The 17,074-nt window shown below is 37.5% G+C and overlaps 1 protein-coding gene across 1 annotated transcript in view; it reads left to right on the forward strand.

Moving 5' to 3' along the window:
* Positions 1 to 17,074, forward strand: part of septin9a (septin 9a) — a 71,299-nt gene that overhangs the window by 2,565 nt on the left and 51,660 nt on the right. The window contains exon 2 of the mRNA XM_030141780.1: positions 13,454 to 13,516. Coding sequence (XP_029997640.1) covers positions 13,454 to 13,516 — 63 coding nt within the window. The remainder of the gene's footprint in view (positions 1 to 13,453; positions 13,517 to 17,074) is intronic.

Genomic DNA, 17,074 nt, shown 5'->3' on the forward strand with positions numbered 1-17,074 from the left:
AGAGCCTCCTTGACCCCCATCCTCCCCTCCTCCAGTCCCTAAGCTCTGGCTCAGTCCAGTGTACACAACCCTATCCCGTGGAATGCCGGCTTTCCTGGCTCGTCTTTCCAGAGCCTTTGTGCGATGGAGCGTCCGACGGTTTTCCATCAGAGCAAAAGCGCATGTTGGGTCATGCCGCCTCACCTCCTCCTGTGCATGTCGGTGTGTGGTTGTGTGTGTTCTCCCTCTGCTGTGTGACATGTGTGGAGCTGTCACATTCTTTGTTGGAAGCTGCACACAGGGAATAGGTTAATAACACTGTTTATGCATTGTGTGAAATGTGTGTGTGTGTATGTGTGGTGTGTGTATATTGTCAAACACCCTCCCCACTAAGGCGGAGGGGTGTTTAGACAAGCACTAGAGATGTGGAGGGGGGTGACTTTCAGAGAGGAAGGTCGACTTACGTGTCAACATGCGTGAGTATGTTGTGTACACAAATACCCACACATGCAAATATGAGGACACACATGAAGTTGGAGTGTCGGGCCTTATAGCGTGCATATGTGTGGTTTTGGGGTGGTGGCATATGTGCATATACGTGCATCTATGTGTGTGCGCCTGTGTTCACTCATGCAACGGTTTGCAGCTGAAACTGAACCGGAGCTGATCCCTGCCTTGCACACCACTCCCTCAAAGTCGTGTGGATCAATGAGTAACCTGTATGGGCCCACTCCAACGCACACACACACACACACACACACACACACACACACACACACACACACATACACAGAGTCATTATTTTCCAAGTACACTCCTCCTGGTATGTGCTTTTATGTCTTACTCAAAACACACAAATACACACCTAATTCCATGACTTGTACCGGTGTGACAAATGCCTCACTCGCGCTGCATTATGGCTTTTAGCTTGTTTATACTGGAGAGGCTTTGATTCAGGGCCTAAAGCTATTGTTAGATGGCAACGTAAAGTCAAGCTATAAACTGTGTTGAGACATATTTGCCCTGTCATCTAGAAGAGCATGCCGAGGACAGTCAAACCCTCAATTTGGCTTCTAAGAAGACTGTGAATAATAGACTAATAAGGTATTAGAGGACGTGGACATGCACATACAGCACCCTGGTGATCTAAAACAGTAGCGTCATAAGCTACAGGTTTGAGTTTGGGACATTAAAACACCTGACATCTGACTGAAGTAGATGGGTTATAAATCATAAAGCTAACTGGTTCTCTGCAATGCTTTCATGCACTTACTTATCTACAACATCATGCAGGACAATACTCTTTAATGTTTATATCACATGACACACTGTACACTGTGGAAATCCCCTAAGTGCAGCAGACCTACAGAGTATTTTCTTGTCTCTGCTGTATTTGGTCCTCCCCTCTCAGCCTCGTGGAGCCTGCTCTGAAGTGTCCACTCTGCTCTGTGTTTATTATCTACAGCCAAGAATGTAGTTCTGTGATGCTCACTGCTGCTTCTGCTGCTGCTGCTGCTGGGGGTGTCAATTGATACAACAGACTGTCTGTACTGTAGGCCCGAGGCCAGGAGGGAGCCTGTAAAAAAGATAATGGCAGGCTCAGAGAGATTCTGAACATGGATATTAGCAGACACCAGCACACACCAGTCACATTAATGTCTAATATCTGTATTAATTACGCACAGTGATTTAAGAGAAAAGTCCTATATGGGCATTATATGTAATATTGAGAATTGAGGGGGAAGTCACAAACCAGGACACCACCATCAAGGTTCAAACTCATAGAGCTGGTCAGAGTAGCACTGTAGATTGTAATCTTCACATGCTGAGTCAGCTGACAGTTTATATTATAGCTTTTTTAGTGTAAGGCTCAGAAGTTATAATAATTTATGTTGAAGGAATGTAAAGTTTAACAATGGAATAAATTACAGGGAATAAGTTAATTCAGGTATTTGTTAACAAATATATTGACATTGTTTACTCAAATAACTATTTACATTTATGTTGTAGAATAATTATTTACACATGTACACATTTAATTATTTTTCATTTGTTGTATATAAGCAGCTAAAATAACCTGCTGAATGTGCCTTTTCTAAATCACTTACGTTTACCGATCTAGGTACTGTTAATTCCTGATTGGCTGGTTCAGTCATGTGAGATGATGTTTTTAGGAAGTGTTGCGGTAGCTGTTACGGAACATGAAAAGTAAAGCACTGTTGTAAGAAGAAATCCGTCTCCATCCTGCAGTCTCATTTTATAAAGAATGAACTATTAACCACCAACGAACCCTCACGTTACATTAGTTTAGCTCTTTTTAGATGGAAAACAACCAAAGAAATACCACAAATCACCTCCGTTGTCCGTAAGGTTTGTGTTCATACTACTACTACTACTACTAATAATAATAATAATAATGATAATAATAATAAATTTATTTATATAGAAGTTTTTGCAGAAAAGTTTCACCAAGTAGTTTACAATAAAATCCGAAGTAAAATACATAGACAGCAGAACACACAGATACATACATAGGTATAAAAAACATATAGCTACACAGACACAAGAATAAAAACATTAAAGCTAATGGTGATAACCCCCCCCCCCCCCCCCAACTAAAAGCCTGTCTAAAAAAAGAAGGTTTTCAGTTGCTTTTTAAAAGACTCAATCGAGTTGAAAGTGCATAGTGCCAGTGGCAGGGGATTCCAAAGTCAGTGTTGCCAATTTCCGCTCTTAAAATCTGTTTGGAATCGACCAAATAAGGTCAGAACTAATAAACAATAAATGTAGCAAAGAGGGTAACATCCTATAATAACTTCATACCTTCAAAAGCTTCATTGTCACCCTCACCCATGAAGAAGAAAAGCTACCACATCAGCATCCAACTCCATTTAGATTCATTCACTTAGAGCTGTGTCCAGTAGTGAAAACAGCAGGAGTGGTTCTAGCTTTTCTCACTTTGACTCTAAAAGTTGTTTCTTAATGGTGCTCACCTCATCCGGTCACTATTTGACGATTTGGCTGAAGGCCCTGTGGCTTTAATTTTTCTCACCAGGACTGGCAGAGTGACTCACTACTCCCTCTAGTGGTCACATAAATTGCTTAGACTGTTGGCGTAAATAGATTTAGTTCATATCTTTACATTCTAATACATTGGCATCTTGGCATAATTTCAGAACTATTCATTCTAAACACTGGTAACTTTACATCCTGTTGTTAAAAGAAATACAAATACTACATATAACTCCTTTTGAAGACATTTCAGTAAAGTTTCAATTAATTTTCTTGCTGTTTTCTGCAGGATGTAGGATCAGTGCCTGTATGAAATGTTAGCAGATCCACTGTTGCTGGGAACAGCCATGTCCTGTTGTGACATGAATAAACATTTTATTGCAGCAAACAATCATTTTAAGTGTCGGTGACTCATATGTGTTCATAAATCTCACTAAAGTGCGGGTAGCTCTCTTACATTACCAAGATAATGATCGTTAGTTGCATGTGTGCTTATGCCAGCAAACACATCCCCTAGTCACTTATAACATAGATACATCTGTAATCCCTGTACTTTTATAAATACCTGAGAGGTTAAAGGTTCACTTTCTGTAAATGCAGAATGTAGTCTTCAGTCAGTCAGTTTCAATTTGATTCCGTTTTTTTTTTTTATAAATGACACTTCACATACAGTTGCAAAAGTGATTCAGTATGAGCAATAAACATGTCGTTTAGATAATGATGCCATGCAGTATTTTATTACATTTAACACAGAGCTTTCATGTGCAGATGCATCTATAAAGCATGCTAACACTACTACGCTAAATGCATCAGCGTGGTTCTTCACTTTTTTTTCCTCTTTATTTTGACAGTCAAAACAAAGCATCTCCCACAGCTTTTGCAACAAAAGTGTGAAAAATAATCCAATTTATACATAATACATTTGCACAGGGAAAATATCTCTACTTCTGTTTCTCATACTTCTTATTAACTCACTCAGTTGTACACCTGTAACATACAGTAACTACATATTTCCCAGGGGAGGTTTCAGCCTATAAAGCTCTATGGACTATTAAACTGTCTCACAAGTAGGAAAACTGATCCTTATCTACCACACTGGTATTGTTTTATAGAATGCCTTGTAATCCTGTGTACCTCTGGCTTCTAACACTTTTATATTCTATGATTTGGCTTCATGTTGACTTTGTGACAGGTACAGAACGGACTGTGTTTGGCAAAGCGGTGCTGGATTTCAATGAGTGACGGCCTGATTTGCGTTGAAAGGCCAGAGGTAGGAAAAGGTGTTGCCAGTTTATTCCTTTGGCTCCAGAACGACGGCTATTCATCTGGGAGGAGTGCAGTTCAGGGTCACGGCCAATGTCTCTGCTTGACTACATGTGTGACCACATGTAAGCCCGTCGATGAGTGTGAGTGGGTTCTTTCTCATTAAGAATGCATCCAGGTAAAGACCTTATCTGGGTTGTAAAAACAAGCTTGAAGAATGGCTGTCTGGCCAGTCAATTTGTCTCGCTTTCTTTTTTGTTTTTCCTCCACTCATCCTCTTTCTCTCCGCCCATCCATCCGTCCTCAGCTCTTTCACAGGCAGAGTTGTGAAACGCTGTGTTTGCAGCATACCCTTAACATGTGTAATGAGGGCCATAAAAACACAGGGGAACAGATGGGCGAGCAGAGGCACAGAGCAGGAAGGGAATCAAGGTGATGACAATCATGTCCCTAAAAATACATCAAAAGTACATCATTTATAATTTATATAAGCATCTTTTTGCACAATGTGACTTACTCATATGCTCATTGTACTTAGTTGTGGATCAAAAATATTTTAATACTTATGAAAATGTTTTGATATAAACCAGTCTTTATAAGGCTCCAAACCTTTATTTAATTTAATTTAATTCAATTTAATTTAATTTAATTTTATTTTATTTTATTTTATTTTATTTTATTTTTTACATTTTTTGACAACTATTTCTTTTGTGCTACATTGACTGTCTTAGATAAATGGTATTTCAATACCTAAAATAGGGTCAAAACACAGTAATGTCCTATTAGAGAGTGAACTTTAATTGACTGCCATTCCAACATTTATTTCAATATAAAGTAGCTCCTTGTTTTGGGTAATCCCTTGTGGTCCAACTAAAGCAAAAATGAATTTAAAAGTGAAAATGTGGGTCATTTAGCAACACTAATCTGTCAAATTGTTTCTAAAATGTCCCGTCAGAGAGATTTCAAATACAGTATTTTGACCCATAGTGTTTTTCTTGTTTGTTTTTTTTTTTATTTCTAGAAAAATTAATGAAATGACCCAAAATTATTTCAGTTAATATCATCCAGTTTCACATAAAGATATGCAGAAGACACAGAGACTTAATCTAAATATTTGTTGAGAGAACTTAAAATCATTGAAATCATAAATCCACCTAATCATATTAAATGTCACTTTGTTGTGATAATTTTAGATGTTGCTATTACTATAGATTCACAGTATTTCAAACATCATACACAGAGCCCAGTCAAAGAAACAAAAAACAAAAAAAACCAACATTTCATTGGACTTCCTTAAGCTCATACACTGTAATAATAAGTAATAATAAAGAATCATAAATGCCACACACTTCTCTATCACATCCCAAATATTCTCAGTGGGGTCCAGGTCTGGACTCTGTGGTTTTAAAATGATGTCTCATGCTCCCTTAACCACTCTTTAACAATTTGACCCTGATGAATCATGATGATGTCATCATGGAATACGTTTGTGTCGTCAGTGAAGACAAAAACCCACTGATGTCCAAACCTGGTCATTCAGTATTTTCAGGGACGCACTGACCTCATAACATTCACATCACATTCCAGGAGCTACTGTAGACGTGACTAACTGAATCAACCCCAGATCATAACACTGCCCCCACAGGCCTGTACTGTAGGCACTAGGCATGATGGGTAATTACTTCTCACCCTGATGCGTTCATCACTTTAGAACTTGGTCAATCTGGACTCATCAGGCCACATGACCTTTTACCATTCCATCATCACTGCATCAGAGCTGAATAAGATTCTTACCTATTTATTTTATTTACATATTTAATTTTTTTTTTTTTTTTTTGCATAAAACACATGAACCATTAACCTTACTGTAGTGGACATGGATTGATACTAAAAGTGTGCTATATCGGTACATTATAGGTTTGACATGGTTTAAATCACATGGCCTTCAGGTTTTCACAGGTGGACGTGAAGGCTGGTGTCATTGCTTGCAGTATATTAAGTATATTGACCTAGATGAAGCATATGTTGAAAAATAAACATCATATCTTTAGCCGTTTTTTTTCCAAATGCCCTTTTTCCTCAAACTTTTTCAGTCTTTATATGAGTCTTTCTGTTGAAAGTACAGTTGTCTAAACTTGACAACTTGTTTTTGGAAAGTTATATGAAGGATAAATGTCATAACACTTCCCCCTCCCAACTATAAAGAAATAAAAAGAAAAGAACAGCTGGAAAAAGGAATTAAACAAAGAAGGAAGCTGAACATCCTGCACCTCCTTTGCCCTCCTGCTCAAATACGGAGATGGCCTCCTTTTGCAAACACAATCATGTCAGGTAGTTGTGCATTTCATGCAGTCTGAGTGTTCACCATTGTGTATGTTTTCTAAATCACTGTTTGCATGTCTCCCTTCGTGTGTGTGTGTGTGTGTGTGTGTGTGTGTGTGTGTGTGTGTGATTGCTCTTGTGTTTCAAGTATGTTAAAGTGCTGCACCCTCTCCCTCTGTTGATCTTCTTCAGTCATCTGAGACCAATAACTAATCACTTGACATGTTTGTCCAGGCACAGCCATGCACTTGACCTGTCATGTCATACACACATACACACACACAAACACACACACACACACACACACGCACATGCACTTGCACACACAAACACACATCTTCACAAAGCGCTGCAAATGGCATCAATCAGTCAAGGCCCATAGCTAATACATAGGAAACCATGCATTTCCTCCAGCCTATAATATGACCCGCAGCAATTCTTAAAGTAGTTTTTGTTCCATTAGTTAAAACACTGGTTTCATTCTTTCCTTGTATCATGAGTGTAACGACCTCTTTTGTACATAACAGTGTCATAAGGCAAATATGACCTCAGAGGAGTGCAAATCCCCTCGAAGGGAAAAAGGATCATAGACTTGAGAGAGTTTTTTTGAATCCTGTTCTAACAGTGATAGGTGCTGTGTGTGTGTGTGTGTGTGTGTGTGTGTGTGTGTGTGTGTGTGTGTGTGTGTGTGTGTGTGTGGGTTTTTTTGGCCTCGAACAAGACTGAGCAGGTGAGTACAGCAACAGACTCTGCACACTCATACACTAACACACACGCTACACAATACAGTCTAATTTTGCAGGTGTCACTCTCCCCTTCAGTTGGTTTCTGAACTCACTACGACTGGCTAATGCATATTTGCTTTAAGTCTGCCAGTTCTCTGCTCTTAAGTTAAACTGTGCAACTACAACCAGTGCTGAATTATAGCGCTTTAGTGCGAAATATCATCTTATCGGCACAGCTTTGTGGTGTTATGGCTTCTGTGTGTTACTGCTAAAGTTTGCACGGTGAGTTTGAAGCAGTCATGGGCTGTTAGGGTGTGGATCATGAATGTGTATACAGTCGCAGAAAAAATTATTAGACCATCAAAAGTCATCAAAACAGCGGTTATGCAATCAAATACTAACTTCTGTGTGTATCATGTGACTAAAACAGACAGAAAAGAAAACATGGAATGCCTAAAAGCACTATTTTTGTCAGTACAATGCCATAGATATTGATGTATGAAGTGAAGTGATTTTGGTTATTATCAAGAAAACATGGAAAATGGTTAGATATCAGCTCTGAAATTAAACTGTTATGAGCTGTTTTTGTTGTTATCATTATATTTGTCCAAACAAATGTACCTGTAGTTGTACCAGGCATTAAAATGAACAAGAAATTGAAGAAAACAAGGGGTGGTCTAATAATTTTTTCCGCCACTGTATGTGAACAGTATATGTGTGTGTATCCACCTCCCTTTCTTTTAGACTGATCTTCCCGCAGGAAGGCTAAATAGGTACAGACATGTTTTCTGGCTGCAAGGCTTGATTGACTTAGCTGTTTGTTATGACATTTTTCCATGGACCTAAAGATCTGAATCACACTCACATAAAAGGCTGGTGGTGTTATCTTATGACTCGTGGCAGATTTGATGCACTTAAATCAAGAAAATGGGCTCTGTGACACATTTGAAGTTTCAAGACTCGTTGATTTAAAGGCTCTGCAAAATAAGTCAAGATGTCCCTTTGGAATAAAATGGGGAAGCTCAATTTAGGCGTTTATATCAAGTTGAATTAATATTTAACAGTAGAACTGTTTCTGATGCTGATAGTAATTTTTGGATACAAGATATGGGAGACATTTGGAAGGGGTTACACAACTCAGTACTTTTTCTAAAAAGTCAGAGCTTATATTTAATAGTTTTCAAAAGGGAAACGTAGAGATGAACAGTCCGACACACGCCTTTTCTGTCAGATCTGTTATTTGCTGCACAACTGGTTGTAAACTGAGCTTAAGCCTTTTTATAGTTCAGAAACACACACACTTAAATACACGTTACAGAGGCTTTACTCATGTCTTCCAGTCATACAGTGGCACATTCACTCCCTTTCTCTCAAACCAGCTGGCTTTGTGTTGAACCCAGTGACAACACCAGCAGAAAAAACACCACGGACGTTGGCATTATAGGCACAACATGAATGTTATGTATCACACAGATTTGTGGTAGGAAGCATTTCTAAGAACTTAAGAACAGGACGGGGTAACTGACTCACTAGCCACCGGATGAACTTACTTCATCTGAACAGCACTGGGTGAGTCGATTCAATGCAGGAGACAGATGGGGGAAGTGGAAAAAAGAGCAAATTTTGTGGTTTATCTGAGAGAGTTTTGTCGGTGTTTTGTTATTGCACCATCACCTGTTTCAGGAACAGTTGCGTCATCAAGTCACTAAGCACGAAACGCTATCACTGATAAAGGAGATAATTACATGTCGAGGTTTGAGAAGACCTATATTCCAGCTTTGAAATATTACAGTTAACCAGACCATAACCACTGTTCATTTGGTGGGGGTGTTGTTTTGTAACTGAATTTTCTATCCATACAGAGGAGGCCTACTTTAAATATATTAAAACTCTAGGGAAGGGGTGTCAAACTCATTTTAGTTCAGGGGCCATATTCAGCTAAATTTAATCTGAAGTGGGGCGGACCAGAAAAATAATAACATAATAACCTATAAATAATGACAACTCCAAATTTTTATCTTTTTGTTAGTATAAAAAAACCATTAAATTATGAGAATACTTACTTTTATAAACTATCCAAAAAAACAAACAAACTGAAATTTAACTTAAAAAACGTAAGAAAATTTAGTGCAATTTTGACAATATTATTCCTCAACTTATCATTTCTACATGTGCATTATGGATCAGATGTACAAAGACACTAAACACTGAGGAAGAGGCAGAAAAATAGTTCAAATTGTGCTTAATTTTCTTTAGACATTTCAGGTTCTTCATATTTGTTCAGGTTATTTACATTTTATTGTTACAGGATAGTTTGTAAATGTAAATATTTTCATAATTTAATGTTATTTTTTGCACTAAAACAAAGAAAAAAAATTAAGTTGTTGAGTAGATTTTTTTTGGCTTAATTCAAGATTTTTTTTTACTTAACTGAAGATTTTTTTTGGCTTAATTCAAGATTTTTTTTTACTTAATTGAAGAATTTTTTTTGGCTTAATTCAAGATTTTTTTTTACTTAATTGAAGAATTTTTTTTTGGCTTAATTCAAGATTTTTTTTTACTTAATTGAAGATTTTTTTTGGCTTAATTGAAGATTTTTTTTTTACTTAATTGAAGTTTTTTTTTGTTTGATTTAAGATTTTTTCCTTAATCCAAGCTAAAAATTTTTTTGCTAAATTCAATTCAAGACTGTGGAATTTTTGCACTTTGCAAAAACATCCCAGGGGCTGAACTGGACCCTTTGGCAGACCGCATTTAGCCCCTGGGCCACATGTTTGACACCCCTGCTCAAGGGCATCTTTGAGTGAACCTCGAATATCATTTTAGTATCTCAAGGAGGAGTTCAGAATCCTCTTTTTGGAAATCAATGTATTGTCACCCTGATATAAGTGTAAGGAAACTGAGGTCAAACTTACTAAAAAATAGCAAATCTGTGTCCCTTTTATTCATGTTACCTCCAGTAGTCATTGTTTTATAACTGTAGATACCACTTGATCATGCCTGATGTGTTTTTTCAGCCTTTTTTGTCCCTCTTTCTTCTTTCGAAAATGTTGAATTACCTGAAATTTAATACATTAGATGCACATATACAGTGATGGACAAAATAATTAGAGAACACGCGACATATTTAAGAGGTTTCATCTGTGTTTTTTTTTTTCCACTGATCATTGAAATATCCATAAAATGAATGAAATATCTCCATTATGCTCTATAAACCATAGAATGGGGTCATCATAAGGAGATTTAGGTCATTTTCATTACAAAAAATAAGCTATTTCACTGTCAGTCCTTAACAGAAGAAGCCAAATTCCTTGTGTATTCATTGTCAGGTTAAAGTGATGGTGATGTAGAGTCTTAGGGCACAGCTGTGTGATTCTGTTAAATATACAAAGATTATCCACCTCATTACATCAATATGAACCCTTTCATGCATGGTGGTCACTACAGTGGACAGTTATTCTACAGCTGTTCTCTTGTATATTCACAGGTTTTGTTGTTTTAGTTCCATATCAGCCAACACAGTGGACGCTTATGCACCATCCCATACAGTGACATTCAGACCATTACTGTAACTTTCCTGTTCTTGATAAACCTGATCTGCACTATCATATTTGGGTGTAAATCAATTACTAATTGTTATTTGACTGTAATTAACACAGGTTTTTTTTTTTTTAAACAAAAAAGTTTTTTTCATATTATTTGAGTGAATAATAACTAGCATAAAATGTGAGAAAACATCGGATCAGCGGCATTAAAAATGTTTTTTATTTCATAGTTTTCACACAGTATATCAGTAAATACATGTTTCTTTGCTTCAAAAATTAAATTAATTAAATGGTGTCAAGCTAAGTAGACATTTTTGTAACTCCATGAAAAATAGGTTCATAAAAAAATTTCAATCACATTGTTTTGTTCATGCCTAAAGTTGACTAAAACACTCAGGGAAAAAAAAATCTTGATTAAGGTTCTCATAATTCATTACATGAAAGGGTTAAAGTTAAAAGTGGATAAAAACAGTAGAACTCACATCATCTGATATTTGTTGGGCTCATGCAGAGCAACCATCTGCATATTTTATGAACATCATGAAATTAAATTGTGTTTTTGAGGCAAAGAAAGGTCAATATATATTTTTTTAGATCTGTCAGGTTTTCTAATAATTTTGTCCACCCCTGTATCTTAACATAATGTACATATATCTACACAGATCTACGGTCTGGTACTGGAGAGAAAAGAATGTGGCTAATTTATGTGCAGATGATTCTGTTGGTTGCATCATGGTGTTTTCCAGTTTACAGGCAGGTGTGAAACAGGTGTGATGAGAATTAACACCTCAAAGGCTGGGGTTTTTAACTGGAATAGGGTGGAGTTCTCTAGGTTGGAGATGAGGTGCTGCCCCAAGTGGAGGACTTTGAGTATGTACATGAGCGAGGGAAGGATGGGAGATCAGCCTGATGTGGTGAAGAGGGAGCTGAGTCAAAAGGAGAAGCTCTCAATTTACCGAGTACAGTAGCAGAAATGGGTTTCCTGTACAGGTTGGCTGGGCTCTCCCTTACAGAGACAGTGAGGAGCTTGGTGATCTTCAACAGGAACCGGCTGATGTGGTTCAGGTATTTGGTGCCTGTTCATTCACAGGATGGTTCAGGTTCAGGCACTAAGAGTGAGGAGATTCTGGGCTAGATCCAGGAAACACTAGAGGAATTATTATAGTATAGAGGTCCAATCAAGTTGTAACACGTGGACAGATTTTGTGTTCAGCAGTCTCTGTCATGGAAGCAGAGTAACTTATATGTATGTATTATACATATTTGAGTAGATATTTATAAGCACTTTAACATTATGTATAACAAAATTTGCAGCCATGGCTCAGAAGGTGGAGCGGGTTGTCCAATAACAGAACGGCTGGTGGTTCTAATCCTGCTCTGTCCCAGTCATGTGCCGTTGTATCCATGGGCAAGACACTTCACCCACCTTACCTCCGGTGTCACTCACACTGGTGTATGAATGCGTATGAATGTTCGGTGGTGGTTGAAGGGGCCATGTGGCGTGAATTGGCAGCCATGCTCCCATCAGTCTGCCCCAGGGCAACTGTGGATACAAATGTAGTTTACCACCACCAGAGTGTGAATGTGTGAGTGAATGAATAACAGATCAATAATGTAAAGTGCTTGGAGTGCCTAGAAAAGTGCTATAGAAATCTAATCCATTATTATTATTTCTTATTTTTAGGTGAAAAATGTCAGATTACTGCTTCGTAACACGCGGACTTGAAATAGACGTCAATTTTTTAAGCTTCACGCAAACATTCAAAACATGCGATTCTTGACAGAAATTGATATCAAGTAGGACAAAACTTTTTAATGCTGAAGATAAATTTTGGAGTAAAATATTGAAAAGTCTCTGTTTTTTTGATATGAGAATGTGGTAACACGTGGACGACTCCTTACCATTGTATGCACCACCCAAAATGTTGTCTTATTTTTTAAAACAACAAGCCAGATATAAACACAATGCTTTATTTAATGTATTTAATACTAACACAGTGTTATTTATAACTTGTGGTGGTCCATACTGATGTAGGTAAATTACAAATAAAGACTAATTTCTCAGTAACAGTTCACAGATAATCTTTTTAAATTTGACCAGAATTCGCAAAAAAAGTAATAGATAGTTTTTTTCATGTCTTTTTGTTAATTTAATGCAGCTTAGCAGAAGGTTTGGAACTTCTCCTGTACTGTGTAAGTGGTATTTTAAAAAGGTTAACAGTTCCATAAAATAGAGATCTTCAGCTAAAAAATGAGCCCACTTGATAAATGATGTGAGCAAATGTACTTTTTCATGTTGATGTTGACTTTCACTTGAATGGACTCGTAGGTATGGCCATCTCAACCTAGGATTTGACCTCTGACCCTGATGAGACCTCAACCTGAAAATCTAACCAGAAAACACTATAAAGTATAATATAAAGAAGTACAGTTTTATGTCTGTGCTGCTTGTTCTTGACTGAATTTTACTTTCTCATCAGTGCTGAAAACTTCACACTGATACATACAACAACAATAATAATCCTGGGTCTGTTGATTTCAGAAAGATTTCTCCTAATTTCAGGTGATTTTACTCACTTGTCCTTACTTCATTGTCCCCATTTACAGTAAGATCATCCAGCGCTCGGGTGAGGAGGACAGAAAAAGAGGTATCTGGCATCACAAGCCCTAGTAAGTACAGTGCATCCTTCTTTTTTATCTGTTCTTACATCCATGCATGCACAACATTCATACTAGTATTATTAATATCTAGTTAAGGCTCTCCACTGACAGCTGGCTCCATGTCTCATACTGTCACCCATGTAGACAGAGACTGTTGATTGTTGAAGTCACACAGTACCTTTACCAGCTTTAATCCATAACATTCTTGTGTGGTATTACATAAGTCAGAGTCATTGACCTTCAGTAGAGGGATGTGTTAACGCTGAGGGTAGAGCAGGTACCATTCTCTGTCTAGATGACAGCAGATGGCAGGTAAACAGCAGAAACAGATGTAGTGATAAAGACAAAGAGATAGCTAAACGTCTCACGAGAGGATGTGTATCTGATGTTCGTGCTGATGTCTGATTGAGTTCGTCCATATCTGTGTATTGGGGTTTGTGGGTATGTCTGCACGAGCACAGCTGTGTGTTTGGATTTTTGCTTTACTTCCAAATACAGTTGACATTTTAACAAAGGTTGAAAAAGTCAGTTCAGTTTTATTTATAAAATCCATCAGAGCTTAGATTTATAATATGTACAACACACAACATTCCCCAAAAAACCTTCAACAAGGAAAAATAAAAGTAGAAACTTCAGGAGGAGCCACAGATGAGGGATATATCTTCTGGAATCGACAGACAAGTCAGAAAATGTACTTTTGTTCCCAGTTAATTAGAACATGGCTTCCCCCCTTCACACATTTACTTTGTTTGCCTTATTTGCCATTTATGTTGTAATAAATAGCTAGATATTTTCTATATCAACATTTCTTGGCTTTCTTATTTCAAGTGTTTTAAACATTTTTGCAGAAATGTTTAAATATGTAACCGTATAACAATATAATATAATGAAATATATGTAACAATATAACAGTGTTTTTCAACCTTGGGGTCGGTACCCCATGTGGGGTCACCTGGAATTCTAAAGGGGTCACCTGAAATTTCTAATAATTAATACAAATTAAAGTAAAAACTTATATAATAATATAATAAAATAAAAATATATAGTGAGTTGAGAGAGACAATCACAATACATAAAAGACATGACAAACTCTGAAGCTGAAACTGAAGCACTATGGTACTGTTTATCTTTTAAATGTTCATTGTGGTCAGTTTCAGATGCTGCAGCTCTTTCATAATTCATAGTTTGAGTTCTTGTTTGTTCAGTATTAATTGTCAGCCTTGTAAATCCAAGCTGGACTGACTGTACATATCCTGACCAAGGAAAATAAAATTTTCACTTTGTGCAGTAATCTACACCTGGCTTTTCTGCCTCCGTCCATAATAATATACGTTAAATAGACTAAATGTTGTCTAAAAGTAATGTTTATTTGCAACATAGTATAGCAAACTATTACATGATCAAAAACAAATTAATTTTAGCAAAAAAAAATTCTTCATTTTGAATGTCTGGGGTCACCAGAAATTTGTGATGTTAAAATGGGGTCACGAGCCAAGAAAGGTTGGGAACCACTGATGTAGAAAGGCATTCTTGTGGTATTTGTATATATGTGTGTCAAGTAAAGCTTGCCTATCTGTGCATTGATCTGAATACTAGAATGCATGCAGGCTGATTCCGTGGCTGAAGCTTAGCACTGAGGCATCTTCGTGCCTTTTGAAGCGCAATTGTCTTCTGCATCATCAGCACAAACACAGGAAATAGGATGGGACTGAAACAGACACTCAAACATATACAACCACCATCAACTTTGCACACAAATCATGGACTGTGTATGAAGGCACAAACAGGCTGTGTGTTTGTGTGTGTTCTGCAGGATGTGTGGTCAGTGAAGTTGACAAGCGCATGACGCTGTAGCAGTATGACTGAAGGTATATTTGGTTGTGTGCACCTTTTTGTGGAAGGTCATGAAAGCTAAAACATATCAGCAAGCACAAACAATGAACATGAGGCTATGAGTGTTTTAAGGTCATAAATGTTTTCAGGTTTCAGTGAATGCTAGTGCTGTCTTGGCTCAATATTTGTAAGTGAGAGAGAAACAAAGTCCTGTATGTTTGAAACACAAGTAGAACATCTTCCTGTCAGTCTTGTTAGTCTAGTCTAAAGAATCCTGTGAAATGCATTTGACCTTGACAGTTGAATTATAAGAACCTTTCTATTGGTGCTCAGAATCTGTCAAAACCCCCTTAGAGTTCCTAAACTCAGACACACACTGATCTGATTTAACTCTGTTGTCACTGGGCTTTCATATAACATTGTCTGCATTGACTGTGTGTAGTTCATGTAATTTTTTTCTGCCTGTCTTTTTCATGATGCACTCTTCAAGTGTTGCATGTTACTATCTGTGATCTTTGAGAGATAGAAACACACACACAATGGCATGCCGAGAGATAAAGACACACTTACAAGTGCAGATACATAAGTGCATACACACATGTTGAACTCTGGGAAGTGCTTAAGGCTGAGGATAAGGCTCTGCTTGTCAGCAGACCTCCCTGACGTTGATGCAGTCGCCACAGGGCATGAGTGTATGTGTGAGTCTGTGTGTGTGTAGGTGTGTGTATATGTGTGTGTGTGTGTGTGTGTGTGTGTGTGCGTGTATGTGTGTGTGTATGTGTGTGTATGTGTTGGCATTTAGAGGGAGATGCCCCATTCAAAACATCTGCCAACGGGGCAGATTTATGAGCCGGCAGTGGGTGTTTGGGAGGATGCTTTACAGTAACCTCAATTTGTACACACACACACACACACACACACACACACACACACACATATATATACATATACAACACAATACACATGGGTCTATCCAACACTGTCCCTATTGTTAATCTGAGCATGGCTAAATCCCATTCAGCAGTCAGCAGATCCTACTGTATTGGACACACACACACACATATTCCACATTAGTATAATATAATATATCTGAGTCCATCTATCCTATGTGGAATACAGTCGCAGAAAAAATTATTAGACCACCCTTGTTTTCTTCAGTGTCTTGTTCATTTTAATGCCTGGTACAACTAAAGGTACATTTGTTTGGACAAATATAATGATAACAACAAAAATAGCTTGTAACAGTTTAATTTCAGAGCTGATATCTATCCATTTTCCATGTTTTCTTGTTAATAACCAAAATCACTGCAGTTCTTACATCAATAGCTATGGCATTGTACTGCCAAAAACAGTGCTTTTAGGCATTCCATGTTTTCTTTTCTGTTTTAGTCACATGATACACACAGGAGTTAGTACTTGATTGCATAACCATTGTTTCTGATGACTTTTGATGGTCTAATAATTTTTTCCGCTACTGTATGTCTGCATGTCTACATCTACTAGGTGAGAAGAGACTTTACTTTTGAATTGTTTTTACGTCATTCCTTTGAATAATAATGACATTCAGTCGATGCTGCAACAAAGAATGACTTGGTAAACAGTCTTCATGCACAGTCCTCCGTCAACATGATTTCTAATTTAATCCTGTGTTTGATTCTTATTTGTATGTCGTTTAATTGTGTCTGTCAGCAACACATTCATTTTACTGAATCGTAAAAGGACCTGCCCACAGAA

Source organism: Sphaeramia orbicularis, chromosome 8 (genome assembly GCF_902148855.1).
Source record: "Sphaeramia orbicularis chromosome 8, fSphaOr1.1, whole genome shotgun sequence".
Classification (NCBI taxonomy): Eukaryota; Metazoa; Chordata; class Actinopteri; order Kurtiformes; family Apogonidae; genus Sphaeramia; species Sphaeramia orbicularis.